General features: G+C 37.2%; 1 protein-coding gene across 1 annotated transcript; it reads left to right on the top strand.

The window, feature by feature from the left end:
- The first annotated feature begins 429 nt into the window (after positions 1–429).
- Positions 430–14,475, top strand: LOC138332584 (uncharacterized). The gene is made up of 5 exons (XM_069280586.1): positions 430–570; positions 12,272–12,405; positions 12,938–13,057; positions 13,917–13,999; positions 14,453–14,475. Exons 1-5 carry the CDS (start codon positions 430–432, stop codon positions 14,473–14,475), a joined length of 501 nt encoding a protein of 166 aa, XP_069136687.1.
- Positions 14,476–18,608: the final 4,133 nt, after the last annotated feature.

Raw genomic sequence — 18,608 nt, forward strand, 5'->3', positions numbered from 1 at the left:
GCAGTGGATCATCAATTGATTGTTTTTACATGGACAATAAATTAAACTTCAACAAAACAATTCTCATTGTCCTAGCATTTGAGCTTTTGGACACATAGTCATTTGTAAGAACGTTGCTGATTGGATGCTTAGCTAAAGTGATAGGGGACTGCCAATACAGATAGAGTTTCAGAACAACTCGGTGTTAAGTATAGATAATCTTTAAATCCTGCTGTTCTGTTACCTGTGTATCTTGCACGTGAATGGTCAGTATAATAGATCTATATCACCCGGTGAAGTGGTCAGTTCGATTTCATGCCTTAATTCACAGCAGCCATTTTCGCCTGTAGGTCTGACTCAGGATTGCATTTACGATCGCCAGATGGCATAGTATGGATATACGTCCAAACGTCCAAATAGTGACTAAAGTCCGGACATGGATATCGTGATATGGAAGTTTCTCAGGACTCAGACACAGGAAGTACAAATGGAAGCGAATTTTTTTTCGGCGTTAGTGATGGAATGTTTGTCCAGGAAGAGGCTGTGTACGGTCGTCAGGAAATAGTGGATACTTCAGTGTTTCAGATCCAGGTAAATACAAAATCGTCTCACACCATACAGAACCGTATGTGAGAAATGTATATTTGTGTAATACATTATGTATCCTAACGGCATGACCTGACAAGTTTCTGTGATAGTATATTCCAGGCAGGCAACGCTATAAATCGACCATGGCTGTTGATTGGACGTAAAACAAAAACAAATACCATTTAATTATTGTTTGAAGGTATATTTGATTCGATGAAGACATGTACTATACAAGAAAAATATTCCCGAAAACATGTACATAACAAAACAAATATTTACACGGATACAATGATGAGGAAACAAGTGCTAGTATACTTATACATAGTCGTTTTCATCATGTAATAAACCAGATGGATCTAAGCGTTTTGTCCTGTAATAATGTGAACGTTATACTGAAAGAAAACGCGTTGATGTAACTATTTTTCTCAATTTCAAATGGGTATGTTTTTCATACTGAACTGTAGCGAATTCTCAGAAACGTTTTTATAGCCCTATGGAACTAAAAAAAAACAACAACAAAGTGATACCAATGCTGTAATATCAGCTGAATATTATTTGATTTAAAATGAAACCAAATCAGTCATTAGAAAGTCAGATTTAGTATGGAAAATCATTCAAGTTCAGCTAGTCACTATTTCAATATCGCACAAGAAAGATATGTCACTTCATCCCCAAATAATAAACAGACTGTCATGACCACGCACCTGTAATCAACACGCAACTGTAACCAACTCGCACCTGTAACCACCTCGTCCCTGCAACCACCACGCACCTGTAATCACCTTGTACCTGTAACCACCTCGCACCTGCAACCATCTCCAAACTGTAACCACCTCACACCTCTAACCATCTCGCAACTGTAATTACGACGCAAATGAAACCATCTCGCAACTGTAATCACCACGAACCTGTAATCACCACACACCTGTAACCACCTCGCATCTGTAACCATCTCGCAACTGTAACCACCTCGCGCTTGTAACCACCTCGCCCCTGTAACAACCACGCACCTGTAATCACCATGCACCTGTAACCACCTCGCACCTGTTACAACCACGCACCTGTAATCACCACACACCTGTAACCACCACGCACCTGTAACAACCTCGCACCTGTAACCACCTCGCACCTGTAACCACAACGCACCATTAATCACCACGCACCTGAAACAACCTCGCACCTGTAACCACCGCGCACCTGTAATTACCATGCACCTGTTACCACCTTGCACCTGTGACCATCACGCACCTGTAATCACCACGCACCTGTAACCAACTCGCACCTGTAACCACCTTGCACCTGTAATCACCACGCACCTGTAATCACCACGCACCTGAAACAACCTCGCACCTTTAACCACCGCGTACCTGTAACCACAACGCACCTGCAATCACCACGCACCTGAAACAACCTCGCACCTTTAATCACCGCGTACCTGTAATTACCATGCACCTGTTACCACCTTGCACCTGTGACCATCACGCACCTTTAATCCCCACGCACCTGTAACCACCTCGCACCTGTAACCACCTTGCACCTGTAATCACCACGCACCTGTAACCACCTCGCACCTGTAACCATCTCCCAACTGTATCCATCTCGCAACTCTAACCATTTCGCAATTGTAATTACGACGCAAATGTAACCATCTCGCAACTGTAATCACCACGAACCTGTAATCACCACACACCTGTAACCACCTCGCATCTGTAACCATCTCGCAACTGTAACCACCTCACACTTGTAACCACCTCGCCCCTGTAACAACCACGCACCTGTAATCACCATGCACCTGTAACCACCTCGCACCTGTAACCACCACGCACCTGTAATCACCACACACCTGTAACCACCAAGCACCTGTAACCACCTCGCACCTGTAACCACAACGCACCATTAATCACCACGCACCTGAAACAACCTCGCACTTTTAACCACCGCGTACCTGTAATTACCATGCACCTGTTACCACCTTGCACCTGTGACCATCACGCACCTTTAATCACCACGCACCTGTAACCACCTCGCACCTGTAACCACCTCGCACCTGTAATCACCACGCACCTGTAATCACCACGCACCTGAAACAACCTCGCACCTTTAACCACCGCGTACCTGTAACCACAACGCACCTGTAATCACCACGAACCTGAAACAACCTCGCACCTTTAATCACCGCGTACCTTTAATTACCATGCACCTGTTACCACCTTGCACCTGTGACCATCACGCACCTTTAATCCCCACGCACCTGTAACCACCTCGCACCTGTAACCACCTCGCACCTGTAATCACCACGCACCTGTAACCATCTCCCAACTGTATCCATCTCGCAACTCTAACCATTTCGCAACTGTAATTACGACGCAAATGTAACCATCTCGCAATTGTAATCACAACGAACCTGTAATCACCACACACCTGTAACCACAACGCACCTGTAATCACCACGCACCTGAAACAACCTCGCACCTTTAACCACCGCGTCCTGTAATTACCATGCACCTGTTACCACCTTGCACCTGTGACCATCACGCACCTTTAATCACCACGCACCTGTAACCACCTCGCACCTGTAACCACCTCGCACCTGTAACCACCTCGCACCTGTAATCACCACGCACCTGTAACCACCTCGCACCTGTAACCATCTCCCAACTGTATCCATCTCGCAACTCTAACCATTTCGCAATTGTAATTACGACGCAAATGTAACCATCTCGCAACTGTAATCACCACGAACCTGTAATCACCACACACCTGTAACCACCTCGCATCTGTAACCATCTCGCAACTGTAACCACCTCGCGCTTGTAACCACCTCGCCCCTGTAACAACCACGCACCTGTAATCACCATGCACCTGTAACACCACGCACCTGTAACCACCACGCACCTGTAACAACCTCGCACCTGTAATCAATATGCACCTGTAATAACCACGCACCTGTAACCACCTCGCACCTGTAACCACAACGCACCTGTAATCACCACGCACCTGAAACAACATCGCACCTGTAACCACCGCGCACCTGTAATTACCATGCACCTGTTACCACCTTGCACCTGTGACCATCACGCACCTGTAATCACCACGCACCTGTAACCATTTCGCACCTGTAACCAACTCGCACCTGTAATCACTACCTCGCACCTGTAATCAATATGCACCTGTAATAACCACGCACCTGTAACCACCTCGCACCTGTAACCACAACGCACCTGTAATCACCACGCACCTGAAACAACCTCGCACCTTTAATCACCGCGTACCTGTAATTACCATGCACCTGTTACCACCTTGCACCTGTGACCATCACGCACCTTTAATCCCCACGCACCTGTAACCACCTCGCACTTGTAACCACCTCGCACCTGTAATCACCACGCACCTGTAACCACCTCGCACCTGTAACCATCTCCCAACTGTATCCATCTCGCAACTCTAACCATTTCGCAACTGTAATTACGACGCAAATGTAACCATCTCGCAACTGTAATCACCACGAACCTGTAATCACCACGCACCTGTAACCACCTCGCACCTGTAACCACCTCGCACCTGTAATCACCACGCACCTGTAACCACCTCGTACCTGTAACCACCACGCACCTTTTATCACCACGCACCTGTGATCAACTCGCACATGTCGTCCACATATATGATAGATGTTCCTATTTCTAACAATAAGATAAGATAAAAGGATAACAAAGCTTTCAAATGGATTTTTTGAGACATGGATAACTTATTAGATGTAAATAAGTGTGTAGCGTGACTAGAATTACGTCCATTGTACGTATATCTATAGATTGTTATTATTGTCATCATTCCTTGTATTAAGTAAAGATAAGTTTGTAATGTTGACATGTTTACGTTTACAGTTGTACCAACCGGCCATGTGACTGGATGAAGTTTGTGAGATTGTCGTATTTAGTCGCGGTAATAATACGTGTTACGATAATTCTAGGTTTTAGCGAGTTGTATCTTATCTACGCGATGAGTTTACCTATATCGCGGTCGTTAAGTTATGTCATTTGCCGTTTTAGGCATCGTAAATCTTGCAAAATTCAGACAGCCTTTTCCGCTTCGACTATTGTGTTGCGCATGTCCGCGGTTGGTAATCACATTTCCGGTTTGGTTATTTTGGCCAGCCAATCAGCGTAGCGAAGGATGCCCGCGCGTGAATTCTTGGCATCGGGGCATTGGCATCGGGCATCGTAGTATCATAGGCAGTTGCGCCCCTGTAGTCGATGAGTTAAGTCGTGTTCTCGATCTCGGAACCGATAACCTAGGGTCTACGCAACTCTGCCCCTATTTTCCCATGTAAATGGCTTTGGTGTATTCAGTGTGATCTCATAGTTAGGCTATTTATAGAACAGGGGTTTTACAGCTTGTCTACTCGGTTTATTTACATAAGCAACTCTGTCAAGGTCGTGGACTTGCAGTAGTTCCAGGTAGTGTGGTACTACGATAGAGTAGTAGAACTAGTAATAGTATTAATTGTTGTGGGATACTACTATAAAGAAAATAGTATTTATCTGTGATAAGTGAGTTAATGTGGAATTATACTATTGAGATCTATTCTACTGTAGCTATAATATGTATAATAACTGTTAGATATTGTACTGTGTGTTATCTGTAATCTCCTGGTTGTTGATATGGCCATGTAAATAATAATACAAATACTGAAACTTGATTTACTGAGTTTGTCAATTCTGTCACTGAGTGGTTGAACTTAAATATCTATAGCCTTGCTACCAAAGGCGTAATAGTGATACCTCGCTACCAGAGGTTGTACCTGTAGAAACCTTGTTACCAAAGGTGTAAGTTGTACCTCGCTACCAGGGGTTTGAACCTTGTTACCAAAGGTTATAGAGCACCTCGCCTACCAGAGGGCTATACTATTTAAGTAGACTCGAGCACGTTACATAAGCATATTTTTGTCTAATGATATAAACGCTTGAAGAAGGAACGAGTTGAATTTTCTACCATCTCCCATTGCACACTCATATGGATAGTACGAATAGTTTTTTACAATAAAACTCTATCAATGGTACCACTTTATCTACCTATTCGAAATAGTTTTCCTCTAAATATCTAAAAGAAAGGTTACACATTCGCAAAATATTCTGACTTAATATGAAATCGAGTGAACGCGTTTAGGCTTTAAAAACCAGTAAAACATTGTCCATGCAGAATGAGCAATGTAGTTAAACTTGCTGTCCAATTACATGATCTTCAAAGCGACCTTATCCCGAATCTTCTATTTTCACTTCTATCACTCTGATTACACTTTCTTGGCAACATCTGACTTTTCGCCTTGAGGTGAGCGTTCGCCCATGTGAGGAAGACTCTGGGTTTTGTACCCTTACCGAGATCCACCATAGTATAATGTATATAAGCTTCAGCTAACACCCAACGGGGGCGACTGATTTGCTCATTATCAATATACTGGGATGCTCTGTTTTGTTTATCTGGTAGTTTAAGTGAAATAGCAAAATAAGATTAAATGGACAAACGATCATTGATAACAATGACATAAAACTACAAAATCCTACTACTAACTCATACACTTCATATACACCCATCACACGCGAATGCAGGGTAGACTCTCCTTGGCCATTTTTCCTGAGAATCCATTGTAGTTAGAAAATATCATCAAAATACACGTTGGTATATATCTATCGAAAAAAATAATAGCTTAACTAGGTATCAAGCAAAGTGGTTGTAAAGTATATGGTAAGAAAAGCAAATTATTCTAAAGAAACATTGAATCTTTAAGCGTAAAACATCCTAAATGTAGTCGCATTTAATGTTGATGTAATGTGTGAAGATCGGGTGTGACCTGTAACATATTTTAAATTAGTCACTCTATTCAAACTTGGGTGTAGAGGTCCATAGTTATAACATTTTGCTCAAGGTGAGACACACTGAACAATTTTCACGAACTACTCCAGAACTACTCCAGAACTAATCCCGAGAGATCAAACACCTTAGGAGTTTTTCTTTTTGTTTTTCTTTCTTTGTAGAATATTTTTTCTTGTCTTATTTATTACTTTGCATAAGTAAATCGAAGAATTGTACTGATTATCCATTTCGCATGATTGTAAGAGGCGACCTAATTTGGTATATTTTCTCTTTTTTATGTATTTTATGACACTTTATTTGCTCCTACTTTTCCATTCTTACATGTATTATGAGATTTATGTTCGTGTCGAATTCGTAATTCAACTTATTAATGAATTATTAATGGAAAATGCATATGATTTACATTTTATATATCTACTAATTTTGAGAGATATACCTATCAATAACTTTCTAAACTAATTAGATTAATATTAATAACTCTGATAACAATTCAGGATAATGCATACTGTAAATGTGAGGATAACATTTTCCATAATTATTATTTTTCGCAAAAAAAAAAAAAAAAAAAAAAAAACAAAAAAAAAAACATTTATAATGAACATACAAACTATACATTGTATAACCAAAAACCTAAAATTATCTGTATCCCGAAAACAATACATTCGCGAAATGGTTACCTTGCATATCGCGAAATTGATTTTATGTTTGCGGGAAATAAAAATTGATAGCAAATATGTAGTCGCCCATCAGTAGAGTATGAAAATGTTTTCAACATGGCACAGTTTATATTATTAGGAAATGTAATAAGGAAAATATCTATCCCATGAAGACAATGTGGGTGGAGAGGGCGTATATAGGCTTTGTCTGCTTCCCGATCCAAATCGAATATTTTGATTTAATATAAATAAATATAATTTTAAATATTTTTGATATGATAAAAAGAGACAATATAAATAATTTCCTTACAACTGTTCTTTCCCATAATAGGTAATAAGTCATCAGACAGTGAATACTTACAAGTGACATTGTTTATTTCTGTGATTGATAAAAAAAATTTTGTTTTTCTTCCGGAACGTGTGTCTATAAATAGTATCGGAATACGAAGTATGCAATGAATGGAACCCTGAGTTCAGGGGCGTTAACTCTAAATAAAACCATTAATTGGTGGATATCATGTCTCGATCGGCGAGAATTAATGACTGTGATCACAAAATACGGAGACAAAAATACTGTTGATAACGCTAATGGCGTGGTCAGTAGAACAGCAGAAATGTTTTAGTGTCCGAGTGTCCGGAGTCGGTCACACTGACAGCTGACATAGAACAGACCTTGCTGGACATCCCCGGACATTTTTTTTCTCATGTTGAGTATACAATTAATCAAACATAAATATACACATAGATATCATTTTGGCGGCTTTGATTTACAGTATACAACTGTATAAAATCAGAAGTTGAATTGAAAGGCATAGATCTACTTATTCGTCGTTATACTATGTTCAACTCCACAAAATAAGAGGTTATGTTAGATTTTATTAGGTTCTATATTTCATTTAATACGTGCTATTTACCTTTCACATGTGACTGGGATGTCACGTGATACATTAAGTGGACACGGAACCGTCTGAAGAATGAGTGATGCCCACGCCATTTTTCCAATATATTTATAAATGACCTTGTCATTTAGCGCCACTTGATACACATCTCTGTTAGAATACAATAAACACACTCGGTATCCAGATGAGGACAATATCTTCCTCAGTAAGCATGCGTGCACCAGCGATATTTGAATTATATGTTTAAACAATGGATTGGGTCGCTAATTGTTCTTCAGAAAACAAGGTACGTAATTTTTTACGAATGTTAGTAACGCTTAATATGTGTCGAGTATTTTATAATTTTGTTATTTAGTAACTGTCGAATTGGTTCCATATTTTCCACTCGTATCCTTAAAGAAAATTCACAACGACCCGGATGTGGCCTATTTATCCATGACGGGTATGGTCTACAAACTTGGTGTGATGGAATGTCTGGTTCTAATGTCGATTACGTTTGTTGTTTTGTGAAGAAAAAATCTAAAAACTTTGTGTGGTGGAATGTCTGGTTCTAATGTCGATTACATTTGTTGTTTTGTGAAGAAAAAAATCTATGTGGGGAATAATTTTTATACAATTGTTGGGAAAGAAAATCATCTCGTTTATTACTATAAATATAGTGCGGATACATTCTGTATCTTAGCTATACGTAATATATGAAATTAAGTGACTTTGACAATCCACCGTAGACATACATTAGACTGTATAAGTGTGTGCATTGATATGTTTTGTATTCTCTTCAACATCACATATGGGTCATCGGGGATTTGTGCTAAATTTTCATTCTCCGCAAACATGTTGCATGTTTTTTGCATTTTTTCTGGCTTTAATTAGTAATTAATTTTGCGTTGATACTAAAACATGCCATCATGTATATAGAAGCAAGTATTTAATAGGAACATCGATCGCAAATACGAGAGAACCTGTTTCATATTACGCAAAATTATAAAATACTCATGGAATGCAAAGGTATCGGTTTGATTTTCCTTGTCTCACCTCGGACCATCTACGCTTTTTAAAGAGTACATGTACATGACGAAATGGAGACAACTATATGTTTCTTGATGTTTTTATTTTTATACAAACAATGGCGTTGAAGACAATGTCTACTTATTAAATGACGAGTGTTGTCAGAGGCTGGCAGTTCCCAGACATTACAAACAATATACCGAACATTAAACAGGCGTAAACTATCAATGATGCATACAAGTGTATCATACCACTGTCAGTATGTGGCTAGTGTACTCAGGTCTCACTAGCCCAATATACATTCATATCATACTCTTCTCTGATTCGTATCCTACCTTATATTATATGCACTATTATATCAGAATGTATTGTCACAAAATTATCGCTATATAAATTGAATATATGCTGCATTATGCAATTTTTGACGTGAAAGTCTCGACATTCGACTGATTAGGTAACTTTTTAAAGTATCTTAAGTATCTTCAATTGTTATATTATGTATGGCTAAATAGTCTATATATCACTTTTAACTGCATTTTAACAAAACTAAATTGAACAATAGTGTGCATGCATCATGGCTTACCTTCGATATAACTGTTGACCCGTTGTATAGCGTACATGTTGAAACAAATGTGCGAAGTCCGTTTTGAAGGGAAAGTCCACCAGGTTACAATACTGTCACCACATAACCATTCCATTATGTTTACTAGTTGTCTATAGCAGATAGTACCAGTTCGGTTAACAGCATTGAGTGTTTTTTTCATATGGAGTTTGTAAATCATATCACACAAATATGGAATATACAGAGGCGCTTCAATTGTTATCAATGCACATATTGCTACATGTATAATGATACCTGAGTTATAAAGACATTTGAGCAGGAATATTATTGTAAGGGTTGTTTAAGTTAATTATTTAGCTTTTTTCCTCATTTTTTCTAAAAACTTTTCCTTTCAATAGGATCATATCTGATGAATGATATGCAATCCATTCTACCATTTGTGTCTCATATAAAATAACATCAGATATATGCAGTGTCAAAACCAAATGCATTTAAAAAGAAAAACGCTGATAGTACCTGTGGATTGGAAATGTGCTAATATGACGGCAATATTTAAGAAAGGAGATCGGAAGGAGGCTTCAAACTACAGACCAGTAAGTCTGAAGCCCGACTAGTGTTGTTTGTAAAATATTAGAATCGATAATAAGGGATAAAATAATGAGTCACATGAAAAGAAATAAGCGATTTAGTAACGCCCAGTTCGGTTTTATAGACAGTAGATCCACTGTTCTTCAACTTATCAATGTCATGGATAGATGGACAGATATTTTGGATAAAGGAGCATTCGTGGATATTATATACTGGGACTTTATGGAGGCTTTCGATAAAGTACCTCATGGCCGACTAGTGCATACACTCGCAAAATATGGCATCTGTGGTCAGTTTTCAACCTGGATCCAAGTCTTTCTGTTTGGAAGAATATAAAGAGTTGTAGTGAATGGAAAAACGTTGGAGTGGAATCCAGTTTTAAGCGGGATACCACAAGGATCTGTGTTGGGTGCCACTTCTCTTTGTTCTCTATATAAATGATATGCCCGATGTAACAAGTACCGGGACAGACACCTATCTGTATGCGGATGATACGAAAGCTTTTACATCAGTAAAAATGAACAGGATTGTAAAATATTACAACAGGACATATATTTATTAGGCCAATGGTCAGATATTTGGAAACTTTGCTTCAAACCCACTGCAGACAAATGTAAAATGATGCGATTGGGATATTCAAATACAACTACATGTAAATATGGATACAGACTGGAGGAAAACGCCCGATTTTTTAAATTTGTTGACTCGGAGAAGGATATTGGTGTCACCTTAGATGATAAACTTACCTTTGACAATCATATATGTGAAAAGGTCAACAAAGCAAATTCAATCATAGGAGTATTGCGGAGGACAATGGAATATATGGACCAGAACAGTTACTTTTATTTACGGCATTAGTTAGGCCTCATATTGGATATGATGTTCAAGTCTGGTGTCCGTATTTGGAAAAGCATGTAACGACAATAGAAAACGTTCAACGTCGAGGAACAAAGCTAGTGCCAGGTCTCTCAACTTTGTCATATACAGAACGTTTGCGTAAACTCCAACTTCCAACGTTAGCATACAGGGATATGATTGAAATGTACAAATACTTTCTGGAAAATACGACAAGGAAGTCGCAGATTTGTTTTCAATCAACAAGGGATCATGTACCCGTGGACACGATTTGAAAGTGTACAAACAACATTCAAGGCTGTGCATGAGAAAACAATCGTTCACCCAGAGAGTAGTGAATACTTTGAACAGTCTCCGGACAAATGTTGTTGACTCCAGGACAATTAAACAATTTGAATTATGAACTCGATTCACATTGAAAAAATCAGCCACAAAAGTATTTATACACTGAAAAAAATAAATCCGTAAAGAACTGACTATTATACATGTAGGATTATAAAAAATCCTGTACATGTTTACATGTATGTTGTCAGAATAAATCTATGTATCTATGTAAAGATACTAGTAAACAAGTTCATCGTTTTATGACGTCTTATGTTTATAAAAATGTTCTCTTTTAACTCGATTTTGCAATGCTTGTTACTATTTTGCTTTGTTCTCGGACATCATAAGATACATGATTTGAATATATTAATTTCAACTTCAAACATAAAATTACCTTTAAAAATGATAAATTAATTTTGTGTACGCCATGGAACATTTTATTGCTAAAGACATTCATTATCTGATATAAGTAATACATCGCTGTCAATCGTTTTACAGATCAACATATATTTTTGTTTTATTCGGCTCTGACGGAAAACAGCTGCATTTTTACACGTGCGCCGATTCCATGGATATTTAAAAAGTCATATGCATTTTAGTGATGTTGCTGGATAAAAAGTGGTTCGCCACTTTTGTGTTTTTTAACCCTCGTCAAAATGCAGCTTACATTTTAAGACACTGACCACGTATTTTCTTTATATTCTGGTATGGCATAAAGACTTCCACGAAATTATCAATTAGTAATAAATTCAAGTCAATCAAAGTTCTATCGTTTTTGTCGAGTTATTTACAATGGTTTAGAAGGGTTAGACTTAGCAAAACTTACACTGTTGGGAGGAAAAGTGACAGAAATCAATATTCTATGAAATTTCAACCATGTTAACTTACATCTAGGATAACTTTACTTTATTCTATATTATATAAACAATTTGTATTTGATACAGGACTTATTCCAACTGCCAACGTCCGGTGTAGAAGACGAAAATGGTACAGATTGTGGTAACCATGGCAGCAGTGCGCCTGGTGGAAGTGAGGAACCGGATGTGTACCCGGTGTCAGACATCGGGAGTACTTTTAGGTAGGACAGTAATATCATCCGTGCCTTATATCATAATCGATAAATAGTAGATATAACATTATCATTCATGTATAGGATCTATTTGTTTATTTATCGTGTTCTAAACCTTTTTACGAAGATCGAATTTCTGCAGTGGGGAAAGTAGGTGTACATGCATAGATTTGTTTAAAAACAAATGTACAGTTGCAACCACATAGGAAAGGTGTTTATTGATAAGGAGGGTTGTTTTTATAACAAGAATTAAAATGCAATCCATGAAGTTCGACTGCAGTGTATCGGCAATTTTTTTGTTTCACTTAATGTTATATGAACGTTTTAAAGTTGTAGATTATCCATGGTGATAGATGTTTGGGGATCTTTGTATTGGTAAAGGAATAGGTTTCATGGTATGATGTGGACTGAGGGATTTATTAGAGATTCCATGCTTGCCTTTTCGCGGTACATCTTAAATGGCTTAAATCTGTAACCCTGCGGCGGACGATCAGTATTTATTTTCTAAAAAGCCATGTTGTGACTTTATTTTGTCTCCTAGGTCAGAAAACTTTGAGGAGATGCGTAAAAGTTTGGAGGAAATTTGTGCTAGTATAACGACATCAGAGGAGGAACTAAACGGAGAATTTGAAGAACCGTCTTCACCAAAACATAGCAATACGTAAGAGACATTTGTTCTTCTCTAAGACAGATGGAAATATACAATATATGTGAGAGAGAAAAAATGTTATATGTGACGTTTATTGGTTATTGAATTGGAAATATTTGTTTTCCAATCCATTTATGCCGCTATGCATGATCAAGTAATTAATAAATGTACCGATGATGAACTGTAAACTAAACAACAAAAATATTCAGAGTGAATAAATTCATTGACGAAAAATTAAAAGAAAAAAACGAGATGCAAACTGCTCCTCTTTCATGTTAAATCTTCTTTACACGTGTATTGCGTCATTAGATAAAGTAAAAAGATAACTCTATCAATATTATGAATGACTCATATTTGACCAGTGGTCAGTACACAGGTATCACATTGATATCAGTAGGTGATATCTGACCACTGCAGTCCATACTGATCATTAAGAGGAACATCATATTTCGTTTACTACTAGTTAGTGGACATGTGTTTCTGACGACAAAAATCGCCCGTCCTTGACAAGTATCAGTTGGTCATTAGTCAGTTGACCCTAGGGCAGTCAGCCCGCACACAAACAGAAACATAAACCTTACCTGTGCATGGACTTCCGCGATTAATAACTCAACTGTAAAATGTCTGTAAATAGCAATGCGTATTTATTTATTTTTTCATTTTGGTAGTTTTTTGTCATTAATTTGCTAAGAAAAAAGATAAGTTTCTAAACACCGATAAATTTAACAATTATTTGAATATTTAGATTTTCAATCAATACTTCTCTTCATAAGGTAAAATGAAGCAGTAATTTGTTCATAAATATTATGTAAGAATACTTTTTTTTTACATATGCCACGGTAAAGCTTTAATAAAGAAACTTCGTTTTTAGTTTTCCCACAAGCAGCCATGTTGTTCACGAATCGCGGCCACTTAGTGTCCAAAGTCAACCGGATACCGCTTCTAAGGCCAGTAGTAAGGTAATATGAACTAGAGTTCCGTGTGTAATATATAATCATATTCCTGCATAACTAGTCACAATTTTGGACCTATGCAAATATGTGTTGCTTAGACCGTCTCTAAGATAATTCTAGCGTCTATTTCGTCGGCTTCTGTTTTATCCACATACATATATTTTATCGTAAATGTAATCCTAACGTGAGGAATTTCAAATTAATTAGGACAATTATTAAAACAAACGACGGCGGTTTTTGCCGAATATTTATTTCTTAATTTACTATAATGGTTTTTTTTCGGGTTTACTCTATTGTTATGACTGTATAATTACTCGCAGTTTTTCATTTTGATATATTTTCTCTCATTCCATTTTTTTCGTTCTTCGTTTAATAAATGTAGTTTGTAATTATCCAAGACCCTTGACACCAGCCATTAATAATATCAGTAATCGTGACATTTTTGTGTTTTCAGAAGTCACGTTACGGGATACTTAACAAAGTAACCGACTCCAAGCAATGGATATCCAGGTATAGTTATACTGTTGTCGATTTCAATTATAGTATATAAAATTTATCATTTTCAATTGCTAGATGTCATATGTCAGTTGTATAGACAGATACCGTCATTCTAAATGCCTTAAGGGGATATGCTGCATTATCAAAATGTATCAGACTATATAATCAATAAAAATCTGTTTAAAATGTTATAACATTAAATTTCGTATTTAGAATTAAAGGACCTCTTTCAAAAACAATGGAAATTTGCCCACGAACCAATTTTATTAAAACTAAATGTTACATGTAGCAACATTAATGCAAACTAATACTAAGGGAACTTAACTTCTGATGTTAACACAGGCGTATAACTATATCATTCATAATTCGCCCCATATTAAAAATGACCGATTTTCTTACCCTTAAACTTGTACAATTTCGCCCCTCATCATATGTACAAAATGTAAAGTGCATTACCTAAGCTAAAAGAGGAAGGTCTAGTTCGATATTTGGAGATCTTGTATGAATATGGTAATTACGATTGTCAAAAAGTTCGTGTAAGATCGTCAAAACATCGGCCTAGGTCTAGTAGCGCAGCTTTAGTGCACTGTTAGTGTGACTAAGTGTGATGTGGGGCGAAATTGTACAAGCAAGGACGTACATGAGAAGGATAAGTCACACTGGGTTTTGGGGAAATCCAAGGCAGGCGCTTTTGTGTTTGTGCACTGACCGTGACGTTGGGCGACGACTGATTTTCCTTTGATATCCGCCGGCGCAGCCTTTGATGTAGCTTGCGGGTGCGAGGGTTACCGTCTTACTTTCTGAAGCGGGGCCGTCATTTCATGAGCTGTCGATCTTTTTTAACGAAAATTTAAGACATATCCTCTAAATATTCCGTCTTTAAAGCAAGTAATATACGTCATGAAATTTAATAAACTTTACAATGGTGTTTCGTTTGACTCGATAAGACAAGTATTTGTTGAGAAAAACGGTTTTTATTCCCGGTTCATAGGCGTCTCGCGTGGTGTTTAGTAATGGAAAGAGACAGTCACGAATCCTTCTCACTTATAAATCCTTGGTACAAGTTACAGCACAATGAGAACACTGAATAAGCATTGGTTTGGAAGAGCAATCTTGGTAAAACGGACACTAGAAATCATCATAACACCTGCCATATGAATGGTTAAGCCGGAGATAGGCTAGAAGTGACACGATAACCTCTGTATGGACAGGAATCAAAGTCAGATTAGCCAGAGACGTAGCTACTCTTGTAGCTGAAAAGATATCACCTTCTGAAGTCAGTCAGAAGGTGATACCTTTTCCGCTACAACAGTAGCTACCAGAGACGAAACTGTCTGTGGGACAAGGATTGCTCAAATTATGACTCCTACTTCATTTCTGATTGTGGTGTGCTTTCATAATTACATATCATATAAACATGCAACAATTCTTAGCATTATTTAGCATGAAATAATTTTCACGAATACATAAATGAAACATTACTTTTTGATGACATGTCAGCCTTCGGTGTGGCGGCCATGTTGGCTGTATTGAAGAGTTCGAACAAGGGAAGCTACTCCAAATCTACCTGCTTTTTCCAAAATTAAAGCTTTTATTTGTTTTTATGAATACTTTATTTAAAAAAATGAAATTCGAAGTTCTGTTAACAATCCCTGATTAATCAGTGAATGTAAATTTATATCAATCACTCCAAAGTGAATTATGCAGTTTTGAACCCAGTTGTGATGATTTTTCGGATATAAAGTTTAAAGATGCTCCACCGCTGACAAATGGTATTTTTTCACTATTAAAAACAGGAGCAGACGATTTAGTATTTTTCTTCAGTTACAAGAGTTACTTATTTTACACCATTTCTATCATTGAAAAGTTTGAGCTTCTAATTTTACTTCAAGTTAAAAATATGAAAAATAATTAATTGCATCCCGAAAAAAATCCTACATGGAAGGAAGTACTGATTGCGCATGCACCCAAGGCGAAATAAATAATTTTATATCATTTTTTGAGTTAATTAGACATATATATATTTAAGGATTAACTTGAATAGATTTTTTATGTTATGGAGATATAACACAAAAATCTGAGTGTACTAGCGGTTTATGATGAGAGTACACTCAGATTTTTGTGTTATATCTCCATAACATAAAAAAAATCTATTCAAATTAATCCTTATAATTCAATTTACTAAAGATAATCTCTTCAACATTTAAAATTCATTTTGGGACTCTTTTGTCTATGAAATTATTACGCCGTCATCTCAGCCAATCAGAAGCGACGTTACAAACGGCGACGCCATTTTTTTCCTTTATGGGCTGATAAAGTACATTTTTAAGCCAATGAAAATGCTCGTAACTAGCAAAAATGAAATATACGTGATTAAACACCAATTATTGTTCAACTAATGAATATCATTTCTGCTTTGTCGGCGGTGGAGCATCTTTAAGTAATTTGGACCAAACACTTTTTTCATGCAGCACAGGGAACTGCATCCTCGATATTCCAGGGGTTCCGATCACTTACGATCTCTATCTCAAAGTGAAATTGAAGGCAGCTCAGCGGTAAACATTTGACCAATCACAGGCCAGCAAAGATTTCCTTTGAAGACTACAGAGAGAGCGACGCCTAACATCAAAGCCACACGGTCAACCACAGTGTACCGTTATACGGCTCTTTTGATGTACATGTACATCAAAGGACTGAATTACCTGTTCTGTTCTGTTGTCTCCAGTATTATTATGAGATATTCCAGGGGTGTAGAGATCGTAAGTGATCGGAACCCATGGAATATCGAGGATGAGGCCTGATAAAATTGTAAACACACATCGAAAATGTACTGGGTATTCTATTATGTGGCATGTAGGCCTAATACTAATATGGAAACACAATAGCTTGATGAAATCAAAACTAGATTTTACATGTATTTCATGTATGACAAAGGTCTTGATACCCTATTGGAAAGATTTACAACAGTTGTACATACAATGTAACGCACTACATTGTCACACATTTAGAGAAATCACCGGGCACTAGAATATGTTTAATGAATGGATTCCTGGGAGTTATTGTCTTCATGAAAGTGCTGGAATGGATGGGTGTTTTTTTTTACGAAAAACAAAGTGATTTAGATGAAAAGATGAAAAAAATAAACAAATGGAAATAAAACATAGAAACACGTCTTGCACCTACATTTCCTTTTTGACAGAGAAATTAAACTGTTTTCTCATGGAATTCGTTCTGAATATGTAAACTACCACGTTCCTTCGCCTTATCACGGAGTTGTTCAAGTGAATTCCTTGACGGGTTATGGATAAAGTGGCCACGCGAAAGACACGATGAAATTTATATTGGAATGAAGTGATAAAATTTACAAATCAAAATAAGAGTACAAAAAAATCACAAATACCTAGGATGGTTTTTGATTAAGATTTTTGTCTCTTGTAATTCTGGATTTGTTTGTCGCTTTCATATATTGAATGTGAATTCCCTACAGTCCATAATAGAATATTAGATGTTTTTTCTCTATTCGATGTCTATCTAAACAAGCAGTTACTGACTAAGTGCTTTGCATGTAATTGGGTAATGTTCACCAGTTATTACATTCACCTTCAACGGTGGAATAGTTACGTTTTACCGTAGTATAGTTCACCAACTATTCTACAGCAAAAGGTACATATTTCACAGTAGAAGGTGATACATTGTAATAGTAGACTTTGCACCGACTAAACCTCAACCTACATTGTATGAAATAAATGACATCACAACCATATTTTAATGTTTGACTTAATACATCTAAAAAGTTGTGACAAATGTTATGCTACATATAAAAAAAAACTAGAAGAAATGTTATGCCTTTCGTGTAATTTGTAGTAATTTTATATGTATTAAAATTAGATAAAGGAAACCTAGTTGTAACGGAGAACTAAATGTTACCAAATAAAATGGAAACATTTTGTATGACTAACGTTCTTGTAATAAGTGTATTTGGCTGCTGAATTAGAGGGGTGAAATTATGGATTTCTGGCCCTATTCACGTGGCTGAGCACGAGAGCAGGCGATAAAGAACACGAGTTTCGTTTATTTTCTATTCATAACCAAACAGTTTGTGCGATAAGAAA

Source organism: Argopecten irradians, chromosome 10, assembly GCF_041381155.1.
Source record: "Argopecten irradians isolate NY chromosome 10, Ai_NY, whole genome shotgun sequence".
Lineage (NCBI taxonomy): Eukaryota > Metazoa > Mollusca > Bivalvia > Pectinida > Pectinidae > Argopecten > Argopecten irradians.